Source organism: Sus scrofa, chromosome 2 (assembly GCF_000003025.6).
Source record: "Sus scrofa isolate TJ Tabasco breed Duroc chromosome 2, Sscrofa11.1, whole genome shotgun sequence".
Lineage (NCBI taxonomy): Eukaryota > Metazoa > Chordata > Mammalia > Artiodactyla > Suidae > Sus > Sus scrofa.
In genome coordinates this window covers 70,813,385-70,840,994 of record NC_010444.4, presented here as the reverse complement: position 1 = coordinate 70,840,994, position 27,610 = coordinate 70,813,385, and the positions used below count along the sequence as shown (strand labels likewise).

Here is a 27,610-nt window from a genome sequence, read left to right as displayed (position 1 = left end):
TAGAATTGGAGGGTTTTTTTAGTGTTAATTTTTTTTGTTTTTATTAAGCAACTATACCATTTTGGGGAAAAGAGAGAACATTTTAAGTGAAGTACTGATGCAGAGAATTGAAGTTGGATGTGCGCTATCACTGGAATGTTAAGTGGAAAAAGTCCTAATTTCTAAAACCTGGCTTTTTGTTAAAAGGGCTATGACCATGGAAAAAGTTTGGCTTGGAGTTGCTTGGTTTCTAGGTTGCAGTGACAGCTTTTTGATAATCAGTGTTTTTATGGGCACAAACTAGAAACCTTTCAAATGAAACAGTATTTGAATTCTGACAACATAGTTACAGCTGTCTGAGTTAGATATTGTGATTCTTTTATTTATTTTTAAGGTTATTAGGCAGTAGTCACAGCTCATAGGAAGTAAATTTGGGGTCTCTTCACTGTCTTGACACTACTTGGCATTTTCATTAGCGTGGAGACAAGAGCTGTTGGTCCTCAAATGGCTGCTGCTGTTGAAATAAATGGCTTTTAACATGGCCTCAGAAACGACAATTTTTTTGACTTGCTTGACTTTGTGAGGATAACATAAAGCCAATTTATATGACTGTCCCTTGGCTGTGATCATTTTTCAGTTGTACATACTCCAGAAGTTAAACTATACCAGTCCCTCCTATTTCCTTTCTTCATTTCTTTGCACTGATTCTCTTTCTGTTTTGTGCAAAGTGCTGGTTTGGTCTGGTAATATTTTAGGAAAGGACAAGGGAGGTGAGGCTATAGATTTTGAACACTTGGCCTTCTTGCTGTCAGTGCTATCCAAATACATTACCATATTTATTGGTAATTAAAAAAATTTTATTTTACATTTCAGTCTCTTGGCATACTAATTATCCTCATAATTTTAACATCCTTTGAACAAAGGAATTAGACTAAACAGGACTTGGGGCCATAAAGGGTTATTTTTACCCTTGTACTGCTAAACCAAATTGAAAACTGAATTGGAGAAGGCTTTACCATCATAAAAATAATCCTTAAAAAGATGTTAATTTAGAACAAAAGCCTTTCTTGACTTTGGAGAGTCTGCTTAGATATTGTTTTCTCCAAGTTAACACTTTTAAACATCTCCGGGGATGGGGTAGTGATGGTATTTTTTTGGTGTGTGCGTGCCATCTTCAAGTTCAGCAGCCATTTTGGTGGTTGTCTTGGTGGGTTCTGGTCTTGGTCGTCATGAATTGGCAATCCAAACCTTGAGGAAAATCTGCAGAATCTTTTTAAATGCTTTGTCGTCCCCCCCTTATATAGATTAGAATCCTGAGTGAATCTGTGTAGATGCAACTGAGCTCTTAAATTTGCATTTATCTGTGTCCTTTAACGGAGAGGTTAAGAGAGCAGCAAGATAAAGCCTGTCTTAATTCACTGAAGAGTGCTGCTCTGGTTTAGTAATAGAATATTCAAACATCCTACTTCTGACAATTGTGGAGCCTAGTGCTGTGTGCAGGAGCAGCCACAGAATTTGTGGGTCTCAGTGCAAAATGACAACATGGGGCCCTTTATTTAAAAATGATTTAAAGTATTAAGACAACAGAGCATTAAACCAAGTGCATGGCCCTCAGTGCAGAGCCCCATGTGAATCGACAGGTTACTCACCCATGTTGCTGGCCAGCCTTCTGGTCACGGTGTGTGTGCGTGCCTTTGAATGTATGCATATACACATCTTTGTAGTTAGCATTTAAGCTCAGTTCAGTGGCATTGCAATTTGTGTGCTCTGTACCTGCTTTCAATACTAAGTTTATGTGTAAAACTTTTTCTACCTTCCCCAAAAAAGTGAATCATGCAGACTTTTTTCCTATAGATTTGGATTGCCTCTAGTCATGAATGAGTATTTTAGACAGGGAAACTGATATGGAAATCTGTGGACATAGCTTGTTCGCGGTGGGAGGAAAATCAAGGACATATTGTTAACAAGTTTCACCTACTTTTACTGCACACCTGTAATGCCTAGTTTGGTGGTTTAGGGAATATGGAGTGTTTCTGGGCTTTCTTATAAGGCAGAGGCTCCATTCAAGGTTGCTGATGATTGTTCTAAATTCCCATTGTTTTCTTGGCTTTTCTCCCTTGGTTTATGTGTCGTCTGGAAACTGATTTGTAGTTGGTGAGGTAACATACGTGGAGCTCTTAATGGACGCTGAAGGAAAGTCAAGGGTAAGTGTCTGAGAGAATTTCTTCTGTGGATTTACTACATGAAAAATGTAACTGTATGGTGGCGTGGAATCGAATGAAATCAGGAAGGCAGTGAGTGCTCATGTTATAGTAGCTACGTTTGATTTTGCCAAACATTCGAGTGGGGTGGGAGGGGATGTGCAAATGGGAGTCCCGCTTTTCCAAATGGCTGGCCAAAGAGCTTTTTGGTATTCTGTTTGGATGCCCAATTTGGATAGCTGGGGACCAATAGCAGCATTGTCTCTTTGTTAACAGAGGAATTGGCTGTGTGTGAATTATGCATGGAATTTTAGCGGTGGTATATTAATGTAAAACGTGTGTTCTTGTCTAGAAAATGTTACTTTGGTTGTTTGCTGAATTTGAAAGTTGTGTGAACCAAAGATTCTGAAAAGTTGCCCTTGTGCCAGTAAATTGTAAAATAAATACTAAAACATGAACTTTAAAATTGGCCTAGTTTAAAGAGAAAATTAACTATTTTCTGTTGTGCAATAGAATGGCTTAGAATAATCAAAAGGATGAGCTTAGTTTATGGAAGGGATGGATTTAGGAGGAGTATGATAAGGAATTGATTGAGTACAGAGGGAAGCAGATCTAAAGTTTGTGTGATTTCTTGGAGAATCTGAATTTAGGTCTGCTCATTATAACTAGCAACTATAGTGCAATGCTGGTAATGTGAAGGAAGAGGAGATAATAAGGAGCTGAGCTTTTAATAAGGAAGGCTAGGCAAGTCACTTCTGTCAGCTTCCCCTTAGAAGGGTTAATTTAAAAACTGTAACATAAATCATATTTTTAATTTGTAACTGTCATTAAAATTTACTACTTTTTTCTTCTCTTTTTTCCCCCCTTTCCTTGCTCTTCTGACTGGTCTGTGGCTTCCTCCAAAGGGATGTGCGTAAGTATTGTCTAGTTACTTACTGGCAATTGAGCCTTCTAAGTTGTAGGACTGGTTTCACTCATTTCCTTTTGACTCTTCATAGCGTTGTTGAATTCAAGATGGAGGAGAGCATGAAAAAAGCTGCTGAAGTTCTAAACAAGCATAGTCTGAGTGGAAGACCACTGAAAGTCAAAGAAGTAAGCTCATGAAACACTGGATGCCATTTGTAATTGTTGAGTTGTCCCTGTTTGGAGTTAGGAAAAGACAGAAATAGTTCTTGATGACATTTTATGGAGCAGAACAACCTATTGTCCTTAAGGAGAAGGGTCAGTCACAGGCTTTAGCACTCACTCCTGTAAGAACTTCGGGTGGTGACTGACTGGGCACATCCTGAGCCATTGCAGACTCTTAACATCTGATTTGTCTGAGACTAGCTTCCCTTGGTTTTCTCAGAGGCACTTGAATTGAGCCCATGGTTTTTTTTTTTTTTTAAGGTATTCTGGATCTACTGTTTTTACTCAGTCTGAGCCCATCTTTTTTCTTTTTAAAAATGATGTAAATCCTTTTTTGTATCTAATCTGAATTGGGTATTTTCTCTCCCTGGAGGGAAGATAGAAGTTAATTCAATCCTTCTGTTACTTATTTTTACCTCTTGGGTCAGTCAGTATATATGGAGCTCAGGGAGAAAAGCTTAGGTAGGGCCTTAAGTTCTCTTGTATGTTGAAGGTGACTCACAAAGGGCAAGGAATTCAAGAGTAGTGTGAATACTAGAGATTCACAGACCTTTCCAGACTTTGTAGGAGTCAAGCCTGTATACTTGAAGGATGGAATACCTTGGTGGTCTAGAGCTATTTTTTCAAACTTGGGGGTTTTAGAAATTATAAAATTCATTGAATTAGTAAGATTCAACTATACCATCCCTGTGAAGATCTTATTTCAACCTGGAAGTTCTCTATTATGTTAATTAATCAAATCACCTCCCCCCCTTTTTTTCTTTTCCAGCCACACCCGTGGCATATGGAAGTTCTTGGGCCAGGGATGGAATCCTATCCTCAGCTGTGACCTACACCATAGCTGCAGTAATGCCAGATCCTTAACCCACTGCTCCAGGCTGGGGCAACACCACAGAGAAAATCTGGGTCATTAACCCTCTGCACCACAGTGGGAACTCCCCCCCCCCTTATTTATTTATTTATTTATTGGTCTTTTTAGGGCCACACCCCTGGCATGTGGAAGTTCCCAGGCTAGGGGTTGAATTGGAGCTGCAGCTGCCCGCCTATACCATAACAACAGCAACGCCAAATCTGAGCTATGTCTGCGACCTACACCATAGCTCATGGCAATGCTGGATCCTAAACCCATTGAGCAAGGCTGAGGATCAAACCAGCATCCTCGTGGATACTAGTCGGGGTTCATTATCACTGAACTACGGCAGGAACTCTCTTTTTTGGTTGATTTTTACTTAGTTCAGTTGAGAACTAAATTTTATACTCTTTCTTTCTTCCTTGTTCTTTTGACTATAATTGTTCCTGGCCTAGTGTTTTAGTTGAATTTTTTGTTATAGATTTTGAGAAATGCTTTCCAAACAACCTCTCAAACTCAAGTCTTGAAGCTGTCATTTACTGAACGAGCATGGTATTAATTGTCACTGGATCAGTTAAATGTAACCATTTTGTGCTTGTTTTAGGATCCTGATGGTGAACATGCCAGGAGAGCAATGCAAAAGGTGATGGCTACGACTGGTGGGATGGGTATGGGACCAGGTGGCCCAGGAATGATTAATATCCCACCCAGTATCCTAAATAATCCTAACATCCCAAATGAGATTATCCATGCATTACAGGCTGGAAGACTTGGAAGTACAGTATTTGTAGCAAATGTAAGTAAATGGAAATATCGTCTCATAAATGACAATCTTGTCAATATGTTAGAAAAGTAATTGTGACATTTGAGAAGAAAAATTTAAATGAGGGTTGTGTTCTCTTCTTGATCTATTTTTAAAAAATCAGCCTTAGGGTTAGCTTTGTCCCCTAATCATCACTGCAGTCATTAGTTACACACAGGCTTGACCATGGTCCTAGTGGGGTCATGTTTATGGAATTTTACAGGTGTTTACAAAAGTGGGTACAGGGTAAAGTGTTTGAGAAGAGCTTGTATACTGACATTTCCCTCATCTTGTTATGTCTGAGGGAATGGTAACACCTTTGCATTTGCAAAGGTAAATATTTTTAAAGGCAAGTAGATTGGGGAGGATGATGGTAAACTTTATAGCTGGGGAACAGAATTTTTTAGTGTTCACAAAATATTTTTGTGACATGTGACATTTTCTAATGCTTGTTTTCAACCAAAGCATGTCACATTCATATAGTAAAAATGTTTTTCTTAAGATGGCTATAATGAGATTTTCTTCCTCTTTCTCTTGATTAGCTGGATTATAAAGTTGGCTGGAAGAAACTGAAGGAAGTTTTTAGTATGGCTGGTGTGGTGGTCCGAGCAGACATTCTTGAAGATAAAGATGGAAAAAGTCGTGGAATAGGCACTGTTACTTTTGAACAGTCCATTGAAGCTGTGCAAGCTATATGTATCCTTTTATTGAAATTCAGCTCTTGGTGGATTTGGTTTGGCCTGAATGTTGTATTAGCGATATAGATTTGTGTGGGAAAGTGATAATTTTGTCTATTAATATTTCCAATGTGACTAGACAGAATGCATTCCTGTGGAAATTACTAAGGGAATACAGTACTGTGTAGAAATAGGCACATGTCCATGAGTGGTCTTTTTAGAGGAATCTGGTTTGAAGGGGGAAGTCCAAAGAATGTGGCACTGGAGAGAAATTCAGTTGTTATTTCATATATGATTCCTTATAGGGTCCTGTCTCCCCAGTGAACATTTTGGAAGAAACACTTCTCTCTGACTGTAAAGTTAGATCTTTGTAGTCACAGGGAGAATACCACTCTTTAACACTTGTCACTAGATTGAGGCAAGATTATCACTGAGTATATTACTCAGAAAACGTGATACTTCAAAAAATGGTGGAATTCCTGGCTTATTAGACACGTACAGAAAACCAATGTTAGTGCTTTTAAGAGGAGGATTGTTTGGTGAGAAGTGTAAGGTTTTATGAATGAATTCCATACCTGAGGATAAACTGAGGTTTCCTTTTTTTTTCCCCCTTGAGCATTGTTCATTGTTCCTTTTATGCTTACTGTACTGTAGAAACAAATACTTGAACTATAAACAGGAATCAAAATTACTCATAATTTCATATTTAAAGGGACTGGTAGGCATGTTGGCATGTTTTTCTCTTTGGTATTTCTTTCCTGTTGTGCATGTTTTTAGAGTTGCAATAAATATCCTTAATTCTAACATCAGCTATGTTTAATGGCCAACTGCTATTTGACAGACCAATGCATGTGAAAATGGTAAGTTAATAGGGTCTCTTCTCTTTAATATACTCAATTTTGTCCAGCAAAAACACGGAATTATTAAAGAGTGTGCACATAGCCACTGTACTGAATTCATGGATCAGTACAAGTTAGGGTACAGTATATATGTTGAGCAGATTTATAATAGAAATAACTTTTTGCGGGAAGCTCCGTATGCCGCAGAAGCGGCCCAAAGAAATAGCAAAAAAAAAAAAAGAAATAACTTTTTGCTCATGCAGCTCTCCAGATAATTTTTCTTTTGCATAGTTATTGACATGGTCAGGAGGTCAGTTGAGTATCCTGCTTGAGTAAGTGATCAGTTGCAGAGATTGGTTACATTATGTAGGTTTCCATTTTCCAGAGTAGTGCAGTATGTTTGTTAGCATCATATCTTTTGTGAACGTAATTGAGTAAATTCAGAAAGCCTTTAAAGTTCTGTTGAAACATTTTAGTAGAAACATCAGTCCAGGGAGTTCCCTTCATGGCGCAGCGGAAATGAACCCGACTAGGATCCATGAAGCTCTGGGTTCGATCCCTCCCCTTGCTCAGTGGGTTGAGGATTGGGAGTTGACATGAGCTGTGGTGTGGGTCACAGATGCAGCTCTGATTAAACCCCTAGCCTGGGAACCTCCATATGCTGTGAGTGCTGCCCTAAAAAACAGAAACAAAAAACACCCCCAAAAAACAAGTCCAGCTGTGGCTATGCCAACGATATCAAAGAAAATAGTAATCCAGTTAGGTGGTCAGGAAGATAATAAAATGAACTATAGAGAAATTTTTTAGTTCAGGATTTCCCAGGTGGCCTGGTGGTTAATTACTCAGCATTGTCACTGCTATGGCACCTGGTTCAGTTCCTAGCCTAAGAACTTTGGCATGTTACAGGAGAGGCTGGGGGAGGGGAAGGAAATCTTAGTTCCTTTAAACATTCAGTTTAGTTGGTTGTTTTGTCTTGTTTTTGTTTTTTGTTTTTTTTTTTTTGCTTTTTAGGGCCACACCTGTGGCATATGGAAGTCGCCAGGCTAGGGGTCGAATTGGAGCTACAGCTGCTGGCCTCTGCCACAGCCACAGCAACACCAGATCCGAGCTCCATCTGTGACCCACACCACAGCTTACAGCAACACCGGATCCTTAACCCACTGAGCAAGGCCAGGGATCGAACCCACAGCCTCATGGATCCTAGTTGGGTTTGTTAACTGCTGAGCCAAGAAGAGAACCTTCCCAGTTTAGTTTAGTTTTTGAATAATTGTTTCACATGATTCAAAAGTTCAAAGCATGAATATTTAGTGTGAGAGTCTTGCTCTTTGTCCCTAGGTCCCATGTATCCCAGTAATGTGAATGTATATTTTTGTCTTTACCCATTTATGTAAAAGGTAGCAATTTGCTCATGTTTACGTTTTTTTCCCCTCTGCTTTTGGCTGCTCCAAGGCATATGGAGCCCCACGGCCAGGGATCAGATCGAGCCCCACTCTCACCCTAAGCTGCAACTGCAGCAGTGACGGATCTTCAACTCACTGTGCCAGGCCAGGATTGAACCCACTTCCCAGCACTCCCAAGAGGCTGTGGATCCCGTAGTGCCACAGTGGGCGCTCCTTCCATATTTCATTTCGTATTTGTATGTTATTCCATGGCCTGGGTGTGTCATAATGTGTCTAGCCAGTCCTCTGTTGATGGGAATTATTTCTGTCTTTTGCTGTTGATAACAGTGATACAGGGAATACTGAGGTTTATTCACTTTCTCTTTCAGGATGAGAGAGCCTTACCAAAGGGAGATTTTTTCCCTCCTGAGCGTCCACAACAACTTCCCCGTAAGTGTCTCAATTATTTTGGCTGAGATTTTGAGTTTGATTTAACTAACTGGGAAAACTACTTGTGCTGTGTCATTCTGCAGTTATCTTGACCATTCTTGAGTAAAACATTCTAAAAGGTTTTTGTTTTTTTTTAATGGATAGGTTTTTCTGGGTGAAAAATGAGGAGAGAGATTCACAACTTAAGAAGATTGTTAGTACTTCTAGTGGTGAGGCAGGCTGCCCAGGATGTGGATGATGTAGTTTGAGATTTTTCAAAGTGTTGTGGGGAAGGAATAAACAAAACTACAAAGGGAATTAAAGCCAGACAGCACTTGGCTTCAGAAGAGATTGATTATTACGGTATGGCCCAGCAATTCCACTCCTCATTATGGTACAAGAGAGCTAAAAACTTGACATCTGTACAGAAATTTGTACATTGATGTTCGTGGCAGCATGATTTCAGCTGATGGTAAAGGAAATGCATTAAATCCACACAATGGAACATTACTCAGCCATAAAAAGGAATGAAGTACTGGTACACTCTACAGCATAGATGAACCTTAATTGCATCTGTAGGAAATGGTTAGAATAGGTGAATCCACAGACAGAATATAGATTAGTGGTTGCCAAGGGATAAGTGCAGAATGACTGCTACTGGAGATGGGATTTCTTTTTGGGGTGATGATGTGTTCTGGAATTAGGTAGTGGTGATAATTGTATAACTCTGATAAGTCACTGAACTGTACACTCTTTTTTTTTTGAACTGTACACTCTTAAATGGGGGAAATCTTACAGTATGTGAAGTACAGCAGTTAGATTTTTTTTCTTTTTATGGCCGCACCTGCGGCATATGGAAGTTCTTGCTAGGCCATGGAATCTAACTGGAGCTGCAGCTGAGGCCTGTGCTGCAGCTTGCAGCAATGCCGAGTTCTTAACCTATTGAGCCACAACAAGAACTCACAGAATTTTTATATAGGATTATTTGCAACATCCAGGTGAACATCTATCCTATGACAGAGGAGTCTAGTTGATTGGTCACCATGTGGATGGAAACATGCATAACAGTGAAGTCCTCAGAGTTGCCATCGTGGCTCAGTGGTAACGAATCTGATTAGTATCCTTGAAGAGGTGGGTTTCGATCCCTGGCCCCACTCAGTGGGTAAAGATCCCGGTGTTGCCATGAGCTGTGGTGTACATTGCAGATGAGGCTTGGATCCTGTGTTGGTGTGGCTGCAGTTCCGATTTGACCCCTAGCCTGGGAACTTCTATATGCCAAGGTTATGGCCCTAAAAAGCCAAAAAAAAAAAAAAAAAAAAGAAGAAGAAGAAATGGTGAAGTCCTCCACACTCTATCTGGCAAGCCCACAGAGGGGAGCTGAACCTGAGCACAAAGGGCAGTGGGAATGAGGGTCTACAAGGCCAACCTATTATAGAAGGAGGACTAAGTGGGTGGTTGAGAGCAAGACCTACCTGCTTGTGCAGTGCTATGGAAGATGATGGTCTGGGTGAGGCCATTGAGGTGGAGCTATTTGGAGGGCCAGCCAGTGCCTCCTGTAATGGTGAGTCAAACCTAGGGCTCAGCTGTCAGAGATTGTAGTTAATGGGAGCCTGGAGTAGAACATTGCTCATTTTTGCAGTTTAGGATTATAGAAGCATTATAGAGACAGATTTTGAGAGAAGGTCAATTCTTCAAAAACAGGAGATGGCTTATGTGTTGAAAGTTAACATTATTTAGAGGAAGACCCTGTTTCCTTGTTTGTCGTAATTAATGCGGTCACTTGCAGTAATTACCCAGGATGAGACTGATAGCTAATGTTGACTTTGTGCCTAGGGGAGGGCTAGTTGAGCCTAGCTGAGGGCTGCTTGGCAGCCTTGGCTGACACTGGGCTCCAGGGAGCCCATTATCTGGCTTTTGGCCTTCCCAGACATTGCACAGGGTTGACTTTGAAGTCTTCAGTGCTCTGGGGAGTAAGTATGGTAGTAACCTTGGTGAGAGCCCTTGCTGCTGTTTCTATGCAGTTTAAGAATAGGGATTTTAATCAGATTAAATACTGGGAACTAGTGTAAGATTTTTTTTTTAATGAACTTTGTTCCCATCTTAAAATTCTCAGAGCGTTTTTTTTTTTTTTTTTTTTTTTTCTTGTCTTTTTGCCATTTCTTGGGCCGCTCCTGCAGCATAGGGAGGTTCCCAGGCTAGGGGTCCAATCAGAGCTGTAGCCCCTGGCCTACGCCAGAGCCATAGCAACACGGGATCCGAGCCGCATCTGCAACCTACACCACAGCTCACGGCAACGCCAAATCCTTAACCCACTGAGCAAGGCCAGGGATCGAATCTGAAACCTCATGGTTCCTAGTCGGATTTGTTAACCACTGAGCCACGACGGGAACTCCAAAATTCTCAGAGCATTTTAAGTGCCTTACGCTATCAGGCCTTGTTGGATGCTTTCAGACCAGTGTGTATTTTTGCTCTCCTGTTTGTGGAGCCTGAAGTTGAAGGTGGGTTAGGAAGCTTTCTGGATAGAAGATAGGTTCTTTGAATATACTAGCTTCATTGTCACTAAAACTGCCTATAGCAGAGTCAGAGAATAGTGTGAGTCTGGTACGTTAATTGGTAACTTATAACGTTGTTTTTCTGGAGAAAAGTCCTTTGGGTCTTGAGGTTGAAAAGTGGGGGTTGGGCACATTAGTGCTGCTTACCCCTTGGTGCCTTTTTTTTTTCCCCCCATCTTTTTAGGCAGCACCCATGGCACATAGAGGTTCCCAGGCTAGGGGTTGAATCGGACCTTCAGCTGCCGGTCTATACCACAGCCACAGCAATATCAGATCTGAGCCTCATCTGCAACCTACACCACAGCTCACAGCAACACCAGGTCCTTAACCCACTGAGCAAGGCCAGGGATCAAACCTGTGTCCTCATGGATGCTAGTCAGATTTGTTTCCACTGAGCTACGGGGACTCCCCCCCGCCCCGCCCCCATACCTTTTTTGATTAAACATTTCTCAGTTCACAATTTAGGGAAACAGGTGCTCACAATTCTCATTGTGTGGGGGTTGTTCATAGTTCTTTGTAGTTTTTACATAAACTGAAATATTTTTAGTTGCCCTTCCTTTATACATATCACACACTCTAATCTGTAGTGTTTTATGAAAGGTTACGCCTTAAAAGGAAGCGCTCCCATATGCACCAGTGTTGAATTATGGATTAGGCCCTGGCTTTGCTGGTGGAGGTGGGTGGTGAGATGAGTGTGACAGCCAGAGCACAATAAACAAAGACTTTTTTGCCTTCAGAGTCATGGTTTCCTAAGTAAGTGGAATCTATCCTCTAACTTTCTCTTTTCCTTTCAGATGGACTTGGTGGTATTGGCATGGGGTTAGGACCAGGAGGACAGCCTATCGATGCCAATCATTTGAATAAAGGCATTGGAATGGGAAACATAGGACCTGCAGGTGAGAAGTACAGTGTGCCCTGATTGGGGGTTTCTGGGGAAGTTAGTTATTAAAGCTAATTATTGGGATAATTGGGCATTGAGTAGTTCAAATGAGGAATGAGGCTTTCATTGGGACAAAATCAATTCTATCCTTATTTATCTCTGATTCATTTTCATAAAGGCAGTATTTTGTATTTTTACTGAGTTGAATGCTTTTTCCTACAGTTATTATTCTTTGCGGTTTATCCTCTCAAGACCTTTTGAGCTGAGATACTCAGTTAAGCCTTTGGATTAAAAGGCAAGCCAGAGAGTTGGTCTTGCTCAAGGTCACACTATCAGTTAGTGACAGAAACTGTAGGTCTCCTAATTGTGAGACCACAGCACTGCCAATCTATTACCCAGGCCCCCTTGGGCTCTCACTTGGTTGACACTGGCTTCCAGGGATAGGGGCACTGGTAGATGCAGAAAGCTTGCCTCAGTGCATGACGACAACATAGTGCTCATAGGCCAAGGAGACTAATGATGCAGAATGTTGTCTTTGTTTAAGACAAGAAATAGCTAATGAATAAAAGCTTTGATACGTAGAATAAATTTTAAACTTTGCTTTTTAGCATTTTCATTTCTGTACAATGAGACATTTTTAAGTCCTTTTTAAAATGCTTCATTTTTATGACCTCTTCACCTTGGATGGCTCTACCAATCTGACCTGACTGACACCTCAGAGGAAAAGCAGGGATTGGGGGAAGGGAAGCCTCAGTGTTTTTAGGAACTGCATTTTATTTAGAGAATTTTACCTTTAAAAAGGATTTTTAAGTTCGTTTCTGTTCCCTAAAATAAGTTTCTAAAAAGTCAGTGTTCCCTGGCCTATACTTGATATTTATGTTTTCATGTTGTAAAGTAACTGACCTGGTCATTTAATGACTGTGTGGACACTATAAAATTTTGAGTCACATAGTGATTATTTTGTTAAAAGCTTAAATGTAGGAGTTTCCATCATGGCTCGGTGGTTAATGAACCTGACTAGTATCCATGAGGACTTGGGTTTGATCCCTGGCCTTGCTCAGTGGGTTAAGGATCCATCATTGCCATGAGCTGTGGTATAGGCCAGCAGCTGTAGCTCTGATTTGACCCCTAGTCTGGGAACCTCCATATGCTGCAGGTGCAGCCCTAAAAAGACAAAAGACCAAAAAAGAAAAGAAAAAAGCTTAATCGTAATAGTTTGTTGAAGTGAGAGCCCCACCCCTATTTTCCTTGATAATTAAAATATATGTTTTCAGGGATATTTTTGTTCTTTTGCTGTTTTGAAATTTCTTGTGCTTTTTAAGTTCAAACGTTACTGCTTTAACATAATTTTAGTTTGCACTGACTTTTTCTTTTTAAGGAATGGGAATGGAAGGCATAGGATTTGGAATAAATAAAATGGGAGGTAAGAAATTTAAAATGAAGTAGAAATGTAATTACTTTTAGGTTTGGTTCTCCCTCTCCCCCCCCTTTTCTCTTAAGCCCTGCATGAAATTCTGACATTGGTTTCCAAAAAGTTTGAGTGTAGAAATTACTTTTACCTGTTGATCCTTCCAGTGGATGTCTTGGCTTTTGTTTCTGGCTTTCTCACTAACTAGCTCTGTGACCTTGGGCAAATCACTCCATCTCTCTGGGCCTCTCTTTGCTTGTTTCTTCAGTGAGGGGGTTGGATCAGATCAGCTTTTTGAGGACAGTGATTTTTCAGCAAGGGCACCAGCCTTTTTTCCCTAAAAGCCCTTAAATTAGTTGAGGTTTTGGCAGAAAATGCCTTAGGTGAAACTTTACGGTTTTTTTCCTATTCTGTCTGAGTCTTTTTAGGCTGATGGTAAAATGTGAATGTCTCTTTTAGGCATGGAGGGACCCTTTGGTGGTGGTATGGAAAACATGGGTCGATTTGGATCTGGGATGAACATGGGCAGAATAAATGGTAAGACTCCTGTTTATACCTACTCTTTGCTGGCTTTTGGCTCTCAGGTGACTTTAGGCAACAGATTCATTTTTAGTAAATGATTTCTCCCTTCACTTTTCTACCAAATCTATTATCTTTGAATTGCCTCAAATAAAGTTTGTGTTTCAAAAGGTAGACTTAATAGGAGTTCCCATTATGGATCAGAGGAAACAAATCCAACTAGTATCCATGAGGATGTGAGTTCAATTCCTGGCCTCGCTCAGTGGGTTAAGGATCCAGCTTTGCTGTGAGCTGTGGTGTAAGTCACAGATGCAGCTCAGACCCTACATTGCTGTGGCTGTGGTGTAGGCTGGCAGCTGCAGCCCCAGTTTGACCCCAGCCTGAGAACTTTCAAACTCCACAAGTACGGCCCTAAAAAGCAGAAGGAAAAAAAGTTAGACTTAATAGTAGAGAAGTGTCAAATCTCTTGAGGCTTTTCTGTGTCTCACATCTCCCAAGTACAAACAAAAATCTCCCCAGTAATTGTCCCATAAAGCTTTGAAGCTTTCCTGTTACTTTAAGCACTTGTCTCCCCTGGAGTGCTGGACTGGGGGAATTCTTGATCATCTGCTCTGATGTCTCCATATTGTGAGCAGATGCATTAATTTAACATATAATGCAAAATTTGGTATACTGTTTAAATTTTACATCTTTCCCAACTTCTTAACTGAAATATATCAATTATAATAATAACAATGTGTTACTTCATTTAGCCCTTGCAAGAACCACATGATGTGTAGGTACTGGTATCCCCATTTCATTAGAAACTGAGGCCCAGAGTGACTTGCCTACGGTCACAATGGCTAGTAATGGTGAAATATGGAGCCTGGCTATTTGGCTCCAGAGCTTGGTTTCTAATCATGCTGAGATCCTACTTTTTAGAATTGCCTCCAGCACGGTTGTCACCTGTCACCAACCATGGCCACTGCACCGTCCCCTCCCCCCAGCAGGGCTGTAGAGTGCTTTGAGAAACTTGGGCTCTTGGACTCTTTGACCATCACCTGTGGGAATGCTGCTTCTTTCAGGCACAGACTTTTTAGGAATGGGAAGGTATTAAGGATTTGGGTTTAAGTGATTCTTTGCTAGTCTGTAGTAACATGTAATGTGAAAATAGTATAGAGCAAGCAAGAACTTTACTGAGATAGATATTAACTATTAGGCTAGAAAGAGATATTCTTGATGAATAGACTGAAAAGTCAGTGTTGCCTTGTCTATACAATCATAGTAAGGAATGAAAGAACAAAGATCTCTGTTTCCAGTGTGCTTTCAGGCTTGCTTTTAGCTCTTATGTGCATGGGATTTTTAATAAAAAATGAGAGTTGGAGAAATCTGGCTTGATAAAGTGCTTGCTCAGAACAGATGGGCCATTTGAAAGGCGATTTGGGTTGTGCTCTTAGCAGATGAGTAATGTGATTTAGAAGTAGATGGAAATGGGGGGGTTGTGCTGAGCCATGTGGACAGTATCTTTGGTAACCTGGCAGATGGAATGAGCCTGGTGGTTAAAGGTTCAAAATGCCGATTCTTCTGGAGAACTACAATGGAGGATGTGTTCTTATGCCGTGTTCTTAGATGTGCTCAGATACAGACACTTGGGAGTCCTCCTTTTCCATCTTCTTTGACAGAGAACAGGGACTTCCTTAACACTGGAGCTGTGTTTTGAGATTTGGGTAGATCAGCTCTGAAGCCCTTGGGCTCTGGGACCAAGGAAGGTTTCAGTTACTGATAAAGAAGTTTTAACTTAAATGTTGAGATCATGATGTAAATGTGTTACATTTTCTTAAAATTCTAGCCTGCTTCCACATTTCTCATAGAGTCATTTACTTCACCGAAAAGCATTAGGGACTCCCACTGCATTTTTTTTGTAGTTATGCAATAAAACGTGTCAATTAATAGCACCCATATACTTTATTTTTTTTATTTATTTATTTTTTATATAATTTTTTTATTTTCCCACTGTACAGCACACCCATATACTTTATATTTGTAAGGAACAAGATTAATAAACTAAATTATCCTAAGAACTTGTCAGTATGGAAGAGGAGACAAAGTATAATGCACATTTTAAGTCTTGCTTTAGATGAATAGAAGATGGAAGAATTAGCCTGTGTTGTAAGTCATGAGAAGGTTTCTCAAACAGGTGACAGCTGTGGTAGGGCTGTTCCCCTTAAGCTAAGACCTTTGTTTTGTTGTTGTTGTTTTTCCCCCTTTTTTTCAGCCACACCCATGGCAAATGGAAGTTCCTGGGCCAGTGCTCAAATCCAAACCACATCTGCAACCCACTGTGCTGGGCTGGGGATCAAACCTGAAAAGTCACAAAGATTAGCCAGATCATTAACACTGTGCCACAGTGGAAACTCCCAAACCTCTGTTTTTTAAAAACAATGTGAAAAATAACAAATGCTTCTGCAGTCGGCATAGGAAAAAAATAGTGACGTTACCAAACCCCATTATGTAGATGAAACCACTCCAGTTGCCAGTAGAGAAGTTGTTTTGTTTGTACGCAGGCGTTCTTTCTGTATTCTAATGGCTGTGCTTATGTATTAGAAGATGGGCATTTGTGTTGGATTACTTAGGTTCCAGCCCTTGTGTCGTGCTCTCCCCCCCCCCCCCAACCTGGTGACCTTGGTGGAGTAACTAAGTCGTTTGAGCCCCTTTCTTTGTAAAGGGGTAGTGGTGGTGAGAGGACTATAAGCTTGCAGGCTCATTTTGAGGATTCCACGAAATATAGCACATATGAAGCCCTGGACAGTGCAGGGCATGTGAGAAGGGCCCCAGAGGTGGTACTGCTGCTGCCGTGATGAGCAGGCTTTCCTGCAGCCTGCCTTTGCCTCTACATATACTGCCCACACCAGTTAGTGCCAATAGCTGGTGCTTGGTGTACCCATTGTGTGACTGGGATGTAAGCTGTAAATTAGTCCTTCTTAATGGACTAGTTCAGGAATTCCTTTGAAGTGATTTTCTTAAGGAATAATGGATGAATGATGGTTTCTTTCCTGTAGAAAAACTAAACATGCTGACTTGCTGGTTGTAGTTGTGTGTCTGTAGTTTTTGGTTTTGTTTCTAAAATCTAAAACTTAATGGTATACCTGGAAAGGCCTAGGGTAGTATTTTTTTCCACAGAGATGGAGCGTGGAGGATTTGAGAGAGACTTTGCCAGAAAGGAGATAGGAATGTCTCAAAGCTTTGGAGAGCCCCTTGGCAGAGGAATGGGTAAGAAGGCCCCACAGACCCCATGTGGGTGGGGTCAAACCCCCCAGAGAGTGCTGGCTCACTCTGATGTTGGGAGGTTCTTTCTTAGGCTTAGTCAGCTGTTTTTTCTTGGGCTTTTAAATGGTTGTATGTTTTCTAGACTTAGATAAGAATTTTTGGTCCTTGAATTTTTTTTTGATGTCAACAGCACTAGTCTTCAGATAGCTGCTTTTTTCACATTGGTATACAGTGTTTCCCTGCGTGGAGTCAAAACTGCTGCGTTTACATGACATCGTGACTCTTTGGTCACGGTAGAGATTTTTAAAGCCCTGCTAAGTGGGGGTGTGTGTGCGCATGCAAGTCTTCTTCATCCAGGGCCCTGTGGTGTTCTAGCTAACAAAGATGATGGTGTCCTTGCTTGATGTATTTTGAAAGATCTCGGTAAACTAGGGAAGGTTCCTGATGTTGGAAGGCCTTGAATATTGGGCCTGCCTAAATGTAGAGAAATTCTTTTCAGTTTTGGCTAGTTTGCAAAGCAGTTTTTTCTTTACTTTTCCTTTGATGTCTTCTCCAGTTTTGAGTTTTGATGTTTCTGAGATTCTGTCGGCTTAATGCTCTTAATTAGTGTGGAACAAGGAGACTGTCTATTCCCTATTCCTGGGCTCTGAAATTTGTTTTGAAGGAGATTTAGAGCATGGATAATTCTTCCCCCAACACCCTCTCCCCCCATCTTCACCTGCTTCTCATCCTGTGCGGAATACGCAGCTACTAGGTGATAGCCTCAAAGAGTACTCAGCCTTTGTCTTTATGGGACAGCCTGAGCTAGGTGTGAGAGCTTTAAACTTTTTATTATTTATTTATTTATTTTTGTCTTTTTTTTTTTTTTTTGGCTATTTCTTTGGGCCGCTCGCGGCATATGGAGGTTCCCAGGCTAGGGCTCGAATCGGAGCTGTAGCCACCGGCCTATGCCAGAGCCACAGCAACACGGAATCTGAACCGTGTCTGCAACCTACACCACAGCTCACGGCAACGCCGGATCGTTAACCCACTGAGCAAGGGCAGGGACTGAACCCGCAACCTCATGGTTCCTAGTCGGATTCGTTAACCACTGCACCAACCACTGCGCCACGACGGGAACTCCCTTTAAACTTTTTAGATGTAGTTTGTATGAGCTGAGCTGTATTCTTAGAGTTTATGAAGGCCCTAGAAAAATTTGTCATTCAGCTCATCAGTGAGACAGAGTTCTTGAGTCTGCAGATTATTTCCAGGTGTCCTATTGTCTGTTTCTTTCATGAAAATAAGAAATTACTGGAAACTGGCAGAGCCTCCTTGCCTGCCTGCTTGCATCTCTCACAAGCGTCCTATATTAATAAATATCTCTATTTCTTGCCTAAAAAAAAAAGAAAAAAGAAATTACTAGAAACTCTTTCCCCCAGAGTAGACTGTTGTTTGGTAGAGACTTTTGTTTCATTTTTTTCCCCCTGACCATGACTGTACCTTTATTCTAGATTGTTTCAGAGCTTTAGAACTTGGGGATGAGTTCATAATCTGTATGTCACTAGGTTAGTCAGAAGTTAGTTGTTGCCATGACTGGCTTTGTTTTTGTATCTTGGAATGGTAAGAAAGTTTTTTTTTCCTCTTTTTTAAAAATTCTCAACATCCATTTTATTTTATTTATTTTTTCCTTTTTTACAGCTGCACCTGTGGCATATGGAAATTCCCAGGCTAGGCACTGAATTAGAGCTGCAGCTGCCAGCCTATGCCACAGCCACAGCAATGCCATATTCTTAACTCACTGAGCAAGGCCAGGGATCCTCATGGAGACCCACATCCTCATGGAGACTATGTTGAGTTCTTAACCCACTGAACCACAATGAGAATTCCAGTTTTTAAAAAAATACTTTAAAATTTGTCATTTGGCCGCAGATCCTAATTCGTGAATACCTGTGGTGAGAAAAAAATGGCATGAGATTTTGGTCCCATGGGCACTTTCTTCTGCTATGAGTTCTTTGCTACTCTGAGGGTGCCTCTCACCTCTGTGATGAGACTGTCAGCCTCGTCCCAGTTCTGTCGTGGCTTCTACAAGAGATGGACTAGTGAGGTTATTTCATGTGGCAACAGGAAACATGATCTGTCCTGACCTGAATATAGGAACGTCATCTGCAGGGCTTGCTATCTCATGCTGCTTTGGCACCTTCTTACTGATTGAGACTGTGGTTATCTCTTTGTACGGAGGCTTCCCAAAGTGACCACAGGCAAAAAGCGAAGGACTTTTTGTTCTACCGCTGCTTGTGATCAGACCAAGTTAGTAAAAAGGTCTTTTTACTAAATAATAAATAAAATCTTTTAGTCAGGTTTTCAGAGTAGTTACGTAGATAGGGTTTTCACATTCAATTCTTGATCTGTTTTTATTATGTGTTGTTTCCTTGACAGTTGGATCATTTTTGGTGCAACTTTCTGTAATGCCTCCCAATTCAGTGTCCTTCTCCTTCTGTCAAAACAGTAGGTCTTTGCATGAACAACTGTGCTTGGTGCTGAAGGAATATAGATAAGTATGTAGTCCTTGACCCTGAAGGATGTGGTGCAGCTGAGATGATGCTGAGAGTGGTTCAGGGCAGCACCAGAGATCAGCACATAGACGTGGCCTCATCAAGAGAGCGAATGGAAATGTTGGTTCCCAGGCTCTCAGTAGCCATGTGAGCACCACATAAAGGTGATCATTTCCTCTGTGTTAAGATTTGAAAAAGCACTACTCTAGACGGCTGATAGAAGAGTTCTGCTCAGAGGACACTCATTCAGGCAGGGGTGCAAGAAGACCATGTAGGAGATGCAGTTTTACCTGAGGGGGCTGGGCTTTAGCATAGGTAGAGGGTGTCTTGACACAGAGAGGGCCGACAGCAGCATCAGGTGCAGGGGCTTGGAAATGACGATCTACCAGGAGAGGGAAGAACAGATTAGACTTCTGAGTCAGGGAGGCCTGTGAATGCTCATGAAAAGAGTTTGACCTTTCTCTTCAAATCAGTGGTGGGCTGAATGTGAAGTCTTTTGCAGGTAATGGTTTGATCCAAGTGCTGCTTTAGGAACTAGAGTCCAGGACTGGGTGTGCTGAGCAGGATCCCAAGTGTCATGGAAGAACCCCCCCCCCCCCCCCCAATTTCATGACCACACTGCAACATATGGAAGTTCCCTGGCCAGGTATTAAATCTGAGCCGCAGCTGCAACCTGTGCTTCAGCTATGGCAATGCTGGATTCTTCAACCTACTGCACTGGGCCAGGGTTTGAACCTGTACCCATACAGTGACCCAAGCTGCTGCAGTTGGATTCTTGGGAAGCAGGGGCACCCTCGGCATATGGAGTTTCCCAGCCTAGGGGTTGAATCGGAATCAGAGCTGTAGCTGCCACCCTACACCACAGCCACAGCAACACGGGATTCCAGCCGCATCTTTGACCTACACCACAGCTCACGGCAATGCCGGATCCTTAACCCACCAAGCAAGGCCAGGGATCAAACCTGTGTCCTCATGGATACTAGTCAGATTCCTTTCTGTTGAGCCACGATGGGAACTCCTGCAGCTGGATTCTTAACCCACGCTGCCGCAGTGGGAACTCCATAAGCCCCAGTCTTGCTTGCAGGCTGGAGGTCTGTTTCTTGGTATGCTTTCCCACCCCCTTCCTTTAGCTGGTGGTTGTAGTACTAGAAATAGCCGCAGGGCTAGGGTTTAATCTCTTTGTGGTCATGGTCATAATAGGAGATGTGCTTTGTGGCTTTTGTCCACATTGCTGATCATACTTCAGGACCTGAGAAGAGGTAGGTACAAGTTTCTTAGACCTAGAAAACTGTATCTTTATAAACTAATGCTAATGAGAGCATTAACAAAGAAGTTTGGATGAGCCACCAGCAAGCAAGCAGCAGTGTTGCTGTTTTGGACAGCTGAGTATGTTTGGATTTTTTGTTTTTCTGAGGCTTTGTCTGTCCATTGGTCACACTTATTCCTTCCAGAAAGGGCTGGTGGGCTCGGTTTGCTGCAGTCTTCCCTTGCATGGCTCTTTGATAAAGTCATATTTCTAGCGCTCCTTGCAGTTGCTTCTGGCTTTCAGGGTTTTGGCTTTAAGTGTAGCTACAGCAGTATTTTGCTCAAGGATAACTGAGGTGTTGATAAATCTGGGTGGGTGTGTACATGCTTCATTCAGTGTGTGAGTACTGAAGGTTGGGACCAGTCTTAGAAAACTGCTACTGGACCCATTCTTGATCTGGCTTTCCAAGTTCAGCTCGTGGGTGCATTTCCACAGGCCTAACAACTGGGCCTCAGACTCTGGAACTACATGGGATCCAAGCATCATGACCCATCATTAAGGACTCTTACAGTTTTCCAGTAAAATGACCTTGTGTGTGTGTATATTTCTCAACCCCTTTCCCTTTCCTTTTTAATTTTTTAATTGGTAGCATTCCTGCTCTGGAATTTGGCTAATTTTTTTTTCTTCCTGATTTCCTTAGAAATCCTAAGTAATGCCCTGAAGAGAGGAGAGATCATTGCAAAGCAGGGAGGAGGTAGGAAACGCTTAGTTTTGATGTTTTGATTTTTAGAAAAGCCTTGTATTATTGGGGATAGTAGAGTGTAGTGGTGAAAAGCATGGGCTCTAAAATAGACTGCTTGGGGTGGGAAACCTCTTCCTAGCTGAGTGACATTTGGCAAGTTACTCAACTTCTGGTTTTCATACTGTAAAATGGGGATATAATAAATAGTACCTACCTCATGGGGTTGTGGTGTAAAGTATATGAGTTAATGCCTAGAAGAGGACTATTATATATATATATATATGTGTGTGTGTGTGTGTATGTATGTATATAGTGTGTATGTATGTATATAGTGTGTTAGTCACTGTTAGAATGCCCGTGTAATTTAGGAGCTTTCTTGTTTCTGATACTATAAAATTATAAATGCCTAAAAGTAAATATGTTAACCTAATTATAAAAGTGTATACCACCTAATCTTAACAAATGTTTACTATATACACATGTGCTCATAAAAATTCAGAGAATTATGAAGAAAGTAAATACCTGAAATCTCACTGCTCAGTGATGAATACTATAAATAATTTGGGGTATATTCTTTCATCAATACACTTTTTAAAATGCGTACTTAAAATTAATGTACTTATTTCAGTCTTCCCCCCCCCCCACCCATGGCTCTGAGATTCTTGGCATTTCCTTGGCACTTGATGGAGTTATTTCTATGGTGGGCTGATTCTAAAACTCTGTGTGGGTGCCGTTTCGTCCTAGTTTACTCTGCTGCTGTTGGCATCTGGAGCATAACCTTCATTTTTGATGCTCTTGGGTATGCTACCCACCCTCTTTAGATTTCTTACCTATTAAACTTTCTTAATAGTTTCTGAGACATTTCTATTCTGAAAGTTTAATATTCTTAAAATTGCATTTCTACTTTGCCACTTGGTGCATTGTTAATCTACTAAGGAAATAGTTGCCGAGAAGTGGCATGACATGTGACATGGCAAGATCATAGCATTGGTCAGTTAGAGAATCAGAGAAACTGTCGGATTTCCTTTTCTTGAATTTGCATCTTGGCCTGGGTTGCTTGATTTAACAATGGGCTGGCTGAGGGCTGAACTGCCCATTTTTTAGAGGCTGCTGCTGGTGGTGGTGAAGCTTGAGTGCAAGGAATTCTTGGGCTCTGCATGGGAAAAACCTAGTGAGTGGTGGCCTTGATAGCAGAGCCAGACCCTCCTCTGGAATTGCAAGCATCACAGGGTCACTGCACTGCTGACCTGCCAGCCTGTGTCCAACTGAGCCATGGCAGTGAGGGACTGACCCCAAGTCCTTTTCCAGAGTATACCCCATAGTGCTGTTGGCTTTTTCCCTTTAAAGCCAACAAAGGTATACACAACAAAGTCAGGTAAAGCTTCCCTGAAAGTGGCTGTGTTCATTTATACACAAAGACCTGTATTGGTGTTGATGTTTATTTTATCTCTTCCTGATTACATGGCTCTGTAATAACCTCTCAATGCCATGGAGGTGCTAATTAAGGAAATGCAGCCAGACTGGTTACTAGCAGGGCATTGTAGAAGGATAAGTTGGGAGCGGAGTTCAGTTGTCACCATTATAATCCATGTAATCTATTACGTTGGGTGACCATCTGAGTCTGAGGTGTTCCCCCCACCACCCCAGCCTTTATCAATGTTTGGTGGAAGGGAAAGTGCACAGTTCTCAGGAATTGATGCCTGTTGGTCACAAAGCTTGTCACAGGTATTGGTACTGCCAAGGTAATGTGGAGAACATTGTTGACAAAAGTCCTCCAGGATGGATTTTTTTTTCCCCTCTTTTAAATTTTATTTCGGAAATTTTAACTGGCACAGAATTAAGAAGAATGATGTATATATACCCTACCCAGCTTTGACAGTTGCCAACATTTGAGGCATGTCTAATGATAAATCATTGTGGGACTTTATTTCTGAACCGTGGTTGAGCTTGTGAAGTGTCCTGGTCTCTGCACCCAGGTCACTTTCCTGGCATGGTATGGACATAGATTCTCAGGTCCCTGATATCTACCTGTGTTTATGTCTCTGTTTTAGGTGGAGGCGGAGGCAGTGTCCCTGGAATTGAAAGGATGGGCCCCGGCATTGACCGCATTGGGGGTGCCGGCATGGAGCGCATGGGCGCAGGCCTGGGCCACGGCATGGATCGTGTGGGCTCTGAGATTGAGCGTATGGGCCTGGTCATGGACCGCATGGGCTCAGTCGAGCGCATGGGCTCAGGCATCGAGCGTATGGGTCCATTGGGCCTCGACCACATGGCCTCCAGCATCGAGCGCATGGGCCAGACCATGGAGCGCATCGGCTCTGGCGTGGAGCGCATGGGTGCCGGCATGGGCTTTGGCCTTGAGCGTATGGCCGCACCCATTGACCGTGTGGGCCAGACCATCGAGAGGATGGGCTCTGGTGTGGAGCGGATGGGCCCTGCCATTGAGCGCATGGGCCTGGGCATGGAGCGCATGGTGCCCGCAGGCATGGGGGCAGGCCTGGAGCGCATGGGCCCTGTGATGGATCGCATGGCCACTGGCCTGGAGCGCATGGGCGCCAACAACCTGGAGCGCATGGGCCTGGAGCGTATGGGCGCCAACAGCCTGGAGCGCATGGGCCTGGAGCGTATGGGCGCCAACAGCCTGGAGCGCATGGGTCCTGCCATGGGCCCGGCCCTGGGTGCTGGCATTGAGCGCATGGGCCTCGCCATGGGTGGCGGTGGCGGTGCCAGCTTTGACCGCGCCATCGAGATGGAGCGTGGCAACTTTGGAGGAAGCTTCGCAGGTTCCTTTGGTGGAGCTGGAGGCCATGCACCTGGGGTGGCCAGGAAGGCCTGCCAGATATTTGTGAGAAATGTAAGTGGGTTCTTAGGAACTTTTCTGTAGTGGTATGCATAGGCAGGGAGGAAGGCAGAGAGTCAGCAGGACTGAAGGATGGAAGGTCAGAGTCAGAAGGAGGGCTGAGGAGTTCCCCTTGTGGCTTAGTGGGTTAAGAACTGGTTAGTATCCATGTGGGTTGATCCCTGGCCTCGCTCAGTGGGTTAAGGATCCGGCGTTGCCATTAGCTGTGGTGTAGTGTAGGTCGCAGACTCTTCTTGGATTCCTTGTTTCTGTGGCCATGTCTAGGCTGGCTGCTGCAGGTCTGATTTAACCCCTAGCCTGGGAACTTCCGTATGCCACAGATGCAGCCTTAAAAAGGAAGGGGAAAAAAAAGAGCTCTGTCACAGTTTGGTGTTGGGAGGAAGAGGAGGAGGCAGTTTGAGGGCTGTGATACTCATGAAGCACAAAGAATGAGTTTTATGAAATCCTAGGCTTCTCTGACTACTCAATGGAACAGACAGTGATCTGAAGAATTGAGTTTCTTGATGTCTTGGCTCTATGAGTTGCTAAATGACATGGCAAGACAATTCACAAGGGAAAATGGGGCCGTATCTGAAGTATCTTAACTAGATTGACTTCCTATTCAGTGGTTCTGTGGGCTCTTCACCACAGGCAGTTGTGCATTCTGCACTCTGCATGATGCTCCCACAGACAGATACAGCCATAAGGGAGTGAACTTGCTGGGCTAGTTTAGAACTTCATCCAGAAAGACTTGTTTTATTCTCTGCTAATTGAGTTTGAAGGTCAGCCAGTTTCTCTCTGTAATAAGAAATCTTAAAGGCACCCTGAGACGATTGTAATGTGTGTGACTTAGGATTTGGTTGAATCACTCACCAATCTCTCTTTTCCCCCTCTTCAGCTCCCATTTGATTTTACATGGAAGATGCTAAAAGACAAATTCAACGAATGTGGTAAGTGTTTTTTAGAAAGGCTTTTTTAGGTGCTTCCTTGTGGCTTGTGGGTGCTGCATTTGAGTCACACAGCGAAGCTTCCATCCCAGTCTTCACAGACACACTTCATGACTCTAGAGGATGGATGGGACTTGCCATTTTTCTGCCCATGCAATGATTCAAGCAGATTGTTGAGTTTCCTGTTTTGTGTCAGACACTTTTCACCTGTGTTCTCATTTCACTTTTTGTTTTTTCCCTTTTCTTGTCTTTGAAAGGAGGTAGTATTGTCCCCGTTTTACAGAGTCAGGCAAAGTCACGTTCCTGAGGTCACATGGCTTCTAAGTGACAAAGCTAAATGAAAGTAAATACATCTGAGACGAGGTTGCTTTCCACAATAGCACCACTTGACCAGCAGGTCCCATGAATGAGCTTTCACAGGCTCTGGGTATGCAACCTTAGGCTAAGGGTCTCTGATTGTGGTTTCCTGGCATACCAGGCAGCCATTCTAGAAGGCTTACTGGTGGTCAAAAGGAAGTTAAGTTGTCTCCGGATGAGTCCCTGTGTCTACATGTCTTTTTGCCTTCTTTTAACTGTGTTATGTGGGAGCCCCAGCTCTAAAGCCAGAGGTCTGAATCAAGGCCTTCTCAATATTTTCTCGTTTCTTTCTGCTGTAGTGCTTCAGATCTCACCATTATTGCTGTTCTCCTGGTTCTTCTCTAACGTTAGCTGTTGAGCCATTGCCTGCCTTCTAGCCCCATTCTTGCCCTCATTCCCCATTCTTAGTTTCCACATTGTAGTAGATAAGTGAAAAGTTAAATTGGATCATGTCACTCCCCCTGCCTCAGATGTCTGGAGGTGTCCCTCTGCTGACAAGAGAAAGCCCAAACTCACAAGCCCCCATACAACTTAGACTTATCCTATTTCATCTCCTCTTATCCATGAATCCTGAGTTTGCTCCCCAGAAGGGCTCCATTGTGAGCTGTTAGCAGCAAGAGTCTTCCTCCTGGTGAATTTCTCTTAAGCTGATTTAGAACTTTCCTGTGAGAAACCCTCCAGATGTTGACCTTCCCCTCAGGCGGAGTTGATGGCCCTAGAATTGTGGGTGCCAGCACCGGCGACAGTGTTCTTGGCCCTGTGTTTCTTTGATTCTTTCCTTGTAGGTTGTTTCCATAGTGCTTGACACATAACTGGATGCTTAACTGGAGCTTGAATGAATGTGTGCAACCTGGTTGCTAATTAATTATTACACAGCTTATATTTGGACAGTACGCAGGTGTCCATTGTATTGGCAACAGCCTTGTAAATACAGTGGAGCAGTGTGTTAAAAGTGAAGCCTCTAAAATTTGCCTAAAGTTGGCTTCACATGGCCTCTTTCATGACTGTCTCAAAAGTAAAGGTGTGCAGTTGAAGCCACCAGGAATGCTTATTAAGGGGTCAGATGGTTGTCCTGTTGGCAGAAGAATGGCAACATGGCTAAGGGCCATAGTAGCTGGGTTCTGAGCATTCATGTGCCAGGCACGAGGGCCACTCTCCCTTTTGACTCTGTCAACCAAAATCCAACAGGTGATCTGGACTGAGTGGAGCCCAGACTGAGGCTGAGCTCTGGGTTTGCCTGATGAGTTGTGGTCTCTTCTTCCCTCCCTGTGCCCAGGCCACGTGCTGTATGCCGACATCAAGATGGAGAATGGGAAGTCCAAGGGGTGCGGTGTGGTTAAGTTTGAGTCGCCAGAGGTGGCTGAGAGAGCCTGCCGGATGATGAATGGGATGAAGCTGAGTGGCCGAGAGATTGATGTTCGAATCGATAGAAATGCTTAAGCAGTTGCCTTTTTTAAACATCGAGACCAGACCTCTGAATTTGTATTTTTTCTTGTTAACCATTTTAATTTGTTGGCTGGATGTATAAAGATGTTTAAAAAATTCAGTTGCTTTTTGGGGTAATTTGAATTACTTTTTTAATGACTGGGGTTCCATTTGACTGTTTGCATTGAGATTGCAATGTGCGCAATTTTTTTTGTAGTTGTGGCATCTTGTTGACATCGAATATGACTTTGATAATAAATACCAGTTCCTGAAAGCTGCTTGCTTTGCGTGTGTGTTGTGGGGCAACCAGAGCTGCTCAGTCTCCTTTCTACCCTTGGGTGACACTTCAGAAAAATCTCCTTACGCAAACCAAATCCTGAGTGAACCTCAGTCCCCCAGTGCTGGTATTGGAGCACTTGGCTGTCAGAAACATCCTGTCTCTCTCCGGGGTAGTTATTCTTGGGGCACAGATTCTGCGTGAGGCTGATTTCCAATTTGGTTTTTGTCTCAGTCAGCTTTGGCTGCTATAATAAACATTTGTTTCTCATAGTTGTGGAGGCTGGGAAGTCCAAGATCAAGGTGCTGGCAGATTCAGTGCCTACTCAGGAGCCAGTCCTGGTTCATCAATGGCACT

General features: G+C 42.7%; 1 protein-coding gene across 20 annotated transcripts in view; it reads left to right on the top strand.

Annotated features, from left to right (window-relative positions):
* The window catches only part of HNRNPM (heterogeneous nuclear ribonucleoprotein M), a 45,159-nt gene extending 17,909 nt beyond the window's left edge, over nucleotides 1-27,250 (top strand). The window contains 15 exon segments of one of the 20 annotated variants that reach the window (NM_001244930.1): nucleotides 2,131-2,183; nucleotides 3,086-3,093; nucleotides 3,179-3,272; nucleotides 4,763-4,801; nucleotides 4,919-4,954; nucleotides 5,503-5,656; nucleotides 6,448-6,497; nucleotides 8,245-8,305; nucleotides 11,631-11,732; nucleotides 13,095-13,139; nucleotides 13,584-13,661; nucleotides 21,367-21,420; nucleotides 23,460-24,262; nucleotides 25,146-25,197; nucleotides 26,828-27,246. In NM_001244930.1, coding sequence (NP_001231859.1) covers nucleotides 2,131-2,183; nucleotides 3,086-3,093; nucleotides 3,179-3,272; nucleotides 4,763-4,801; nucleotides 4,919-4,954; nucleotides 5,503-5,656; nucleotides 6,448-6,497; nucleotides 8,245-8,305; nucleotides 11,631-11,732; nucleotides 13,095-13,139; nucleotides 13,584-13,661; nucleotides 21,367-21,420; nucleotides 23,460-24,262; nucleotides 25,146-25,197; nucleotides 26,828-26,991 — 1,793 coding nt within the window. In that variant the 3' untranslated portion in view covers nucleotides 26,992-27,246. 20 annotated transcript variants of the gene reach the window in all.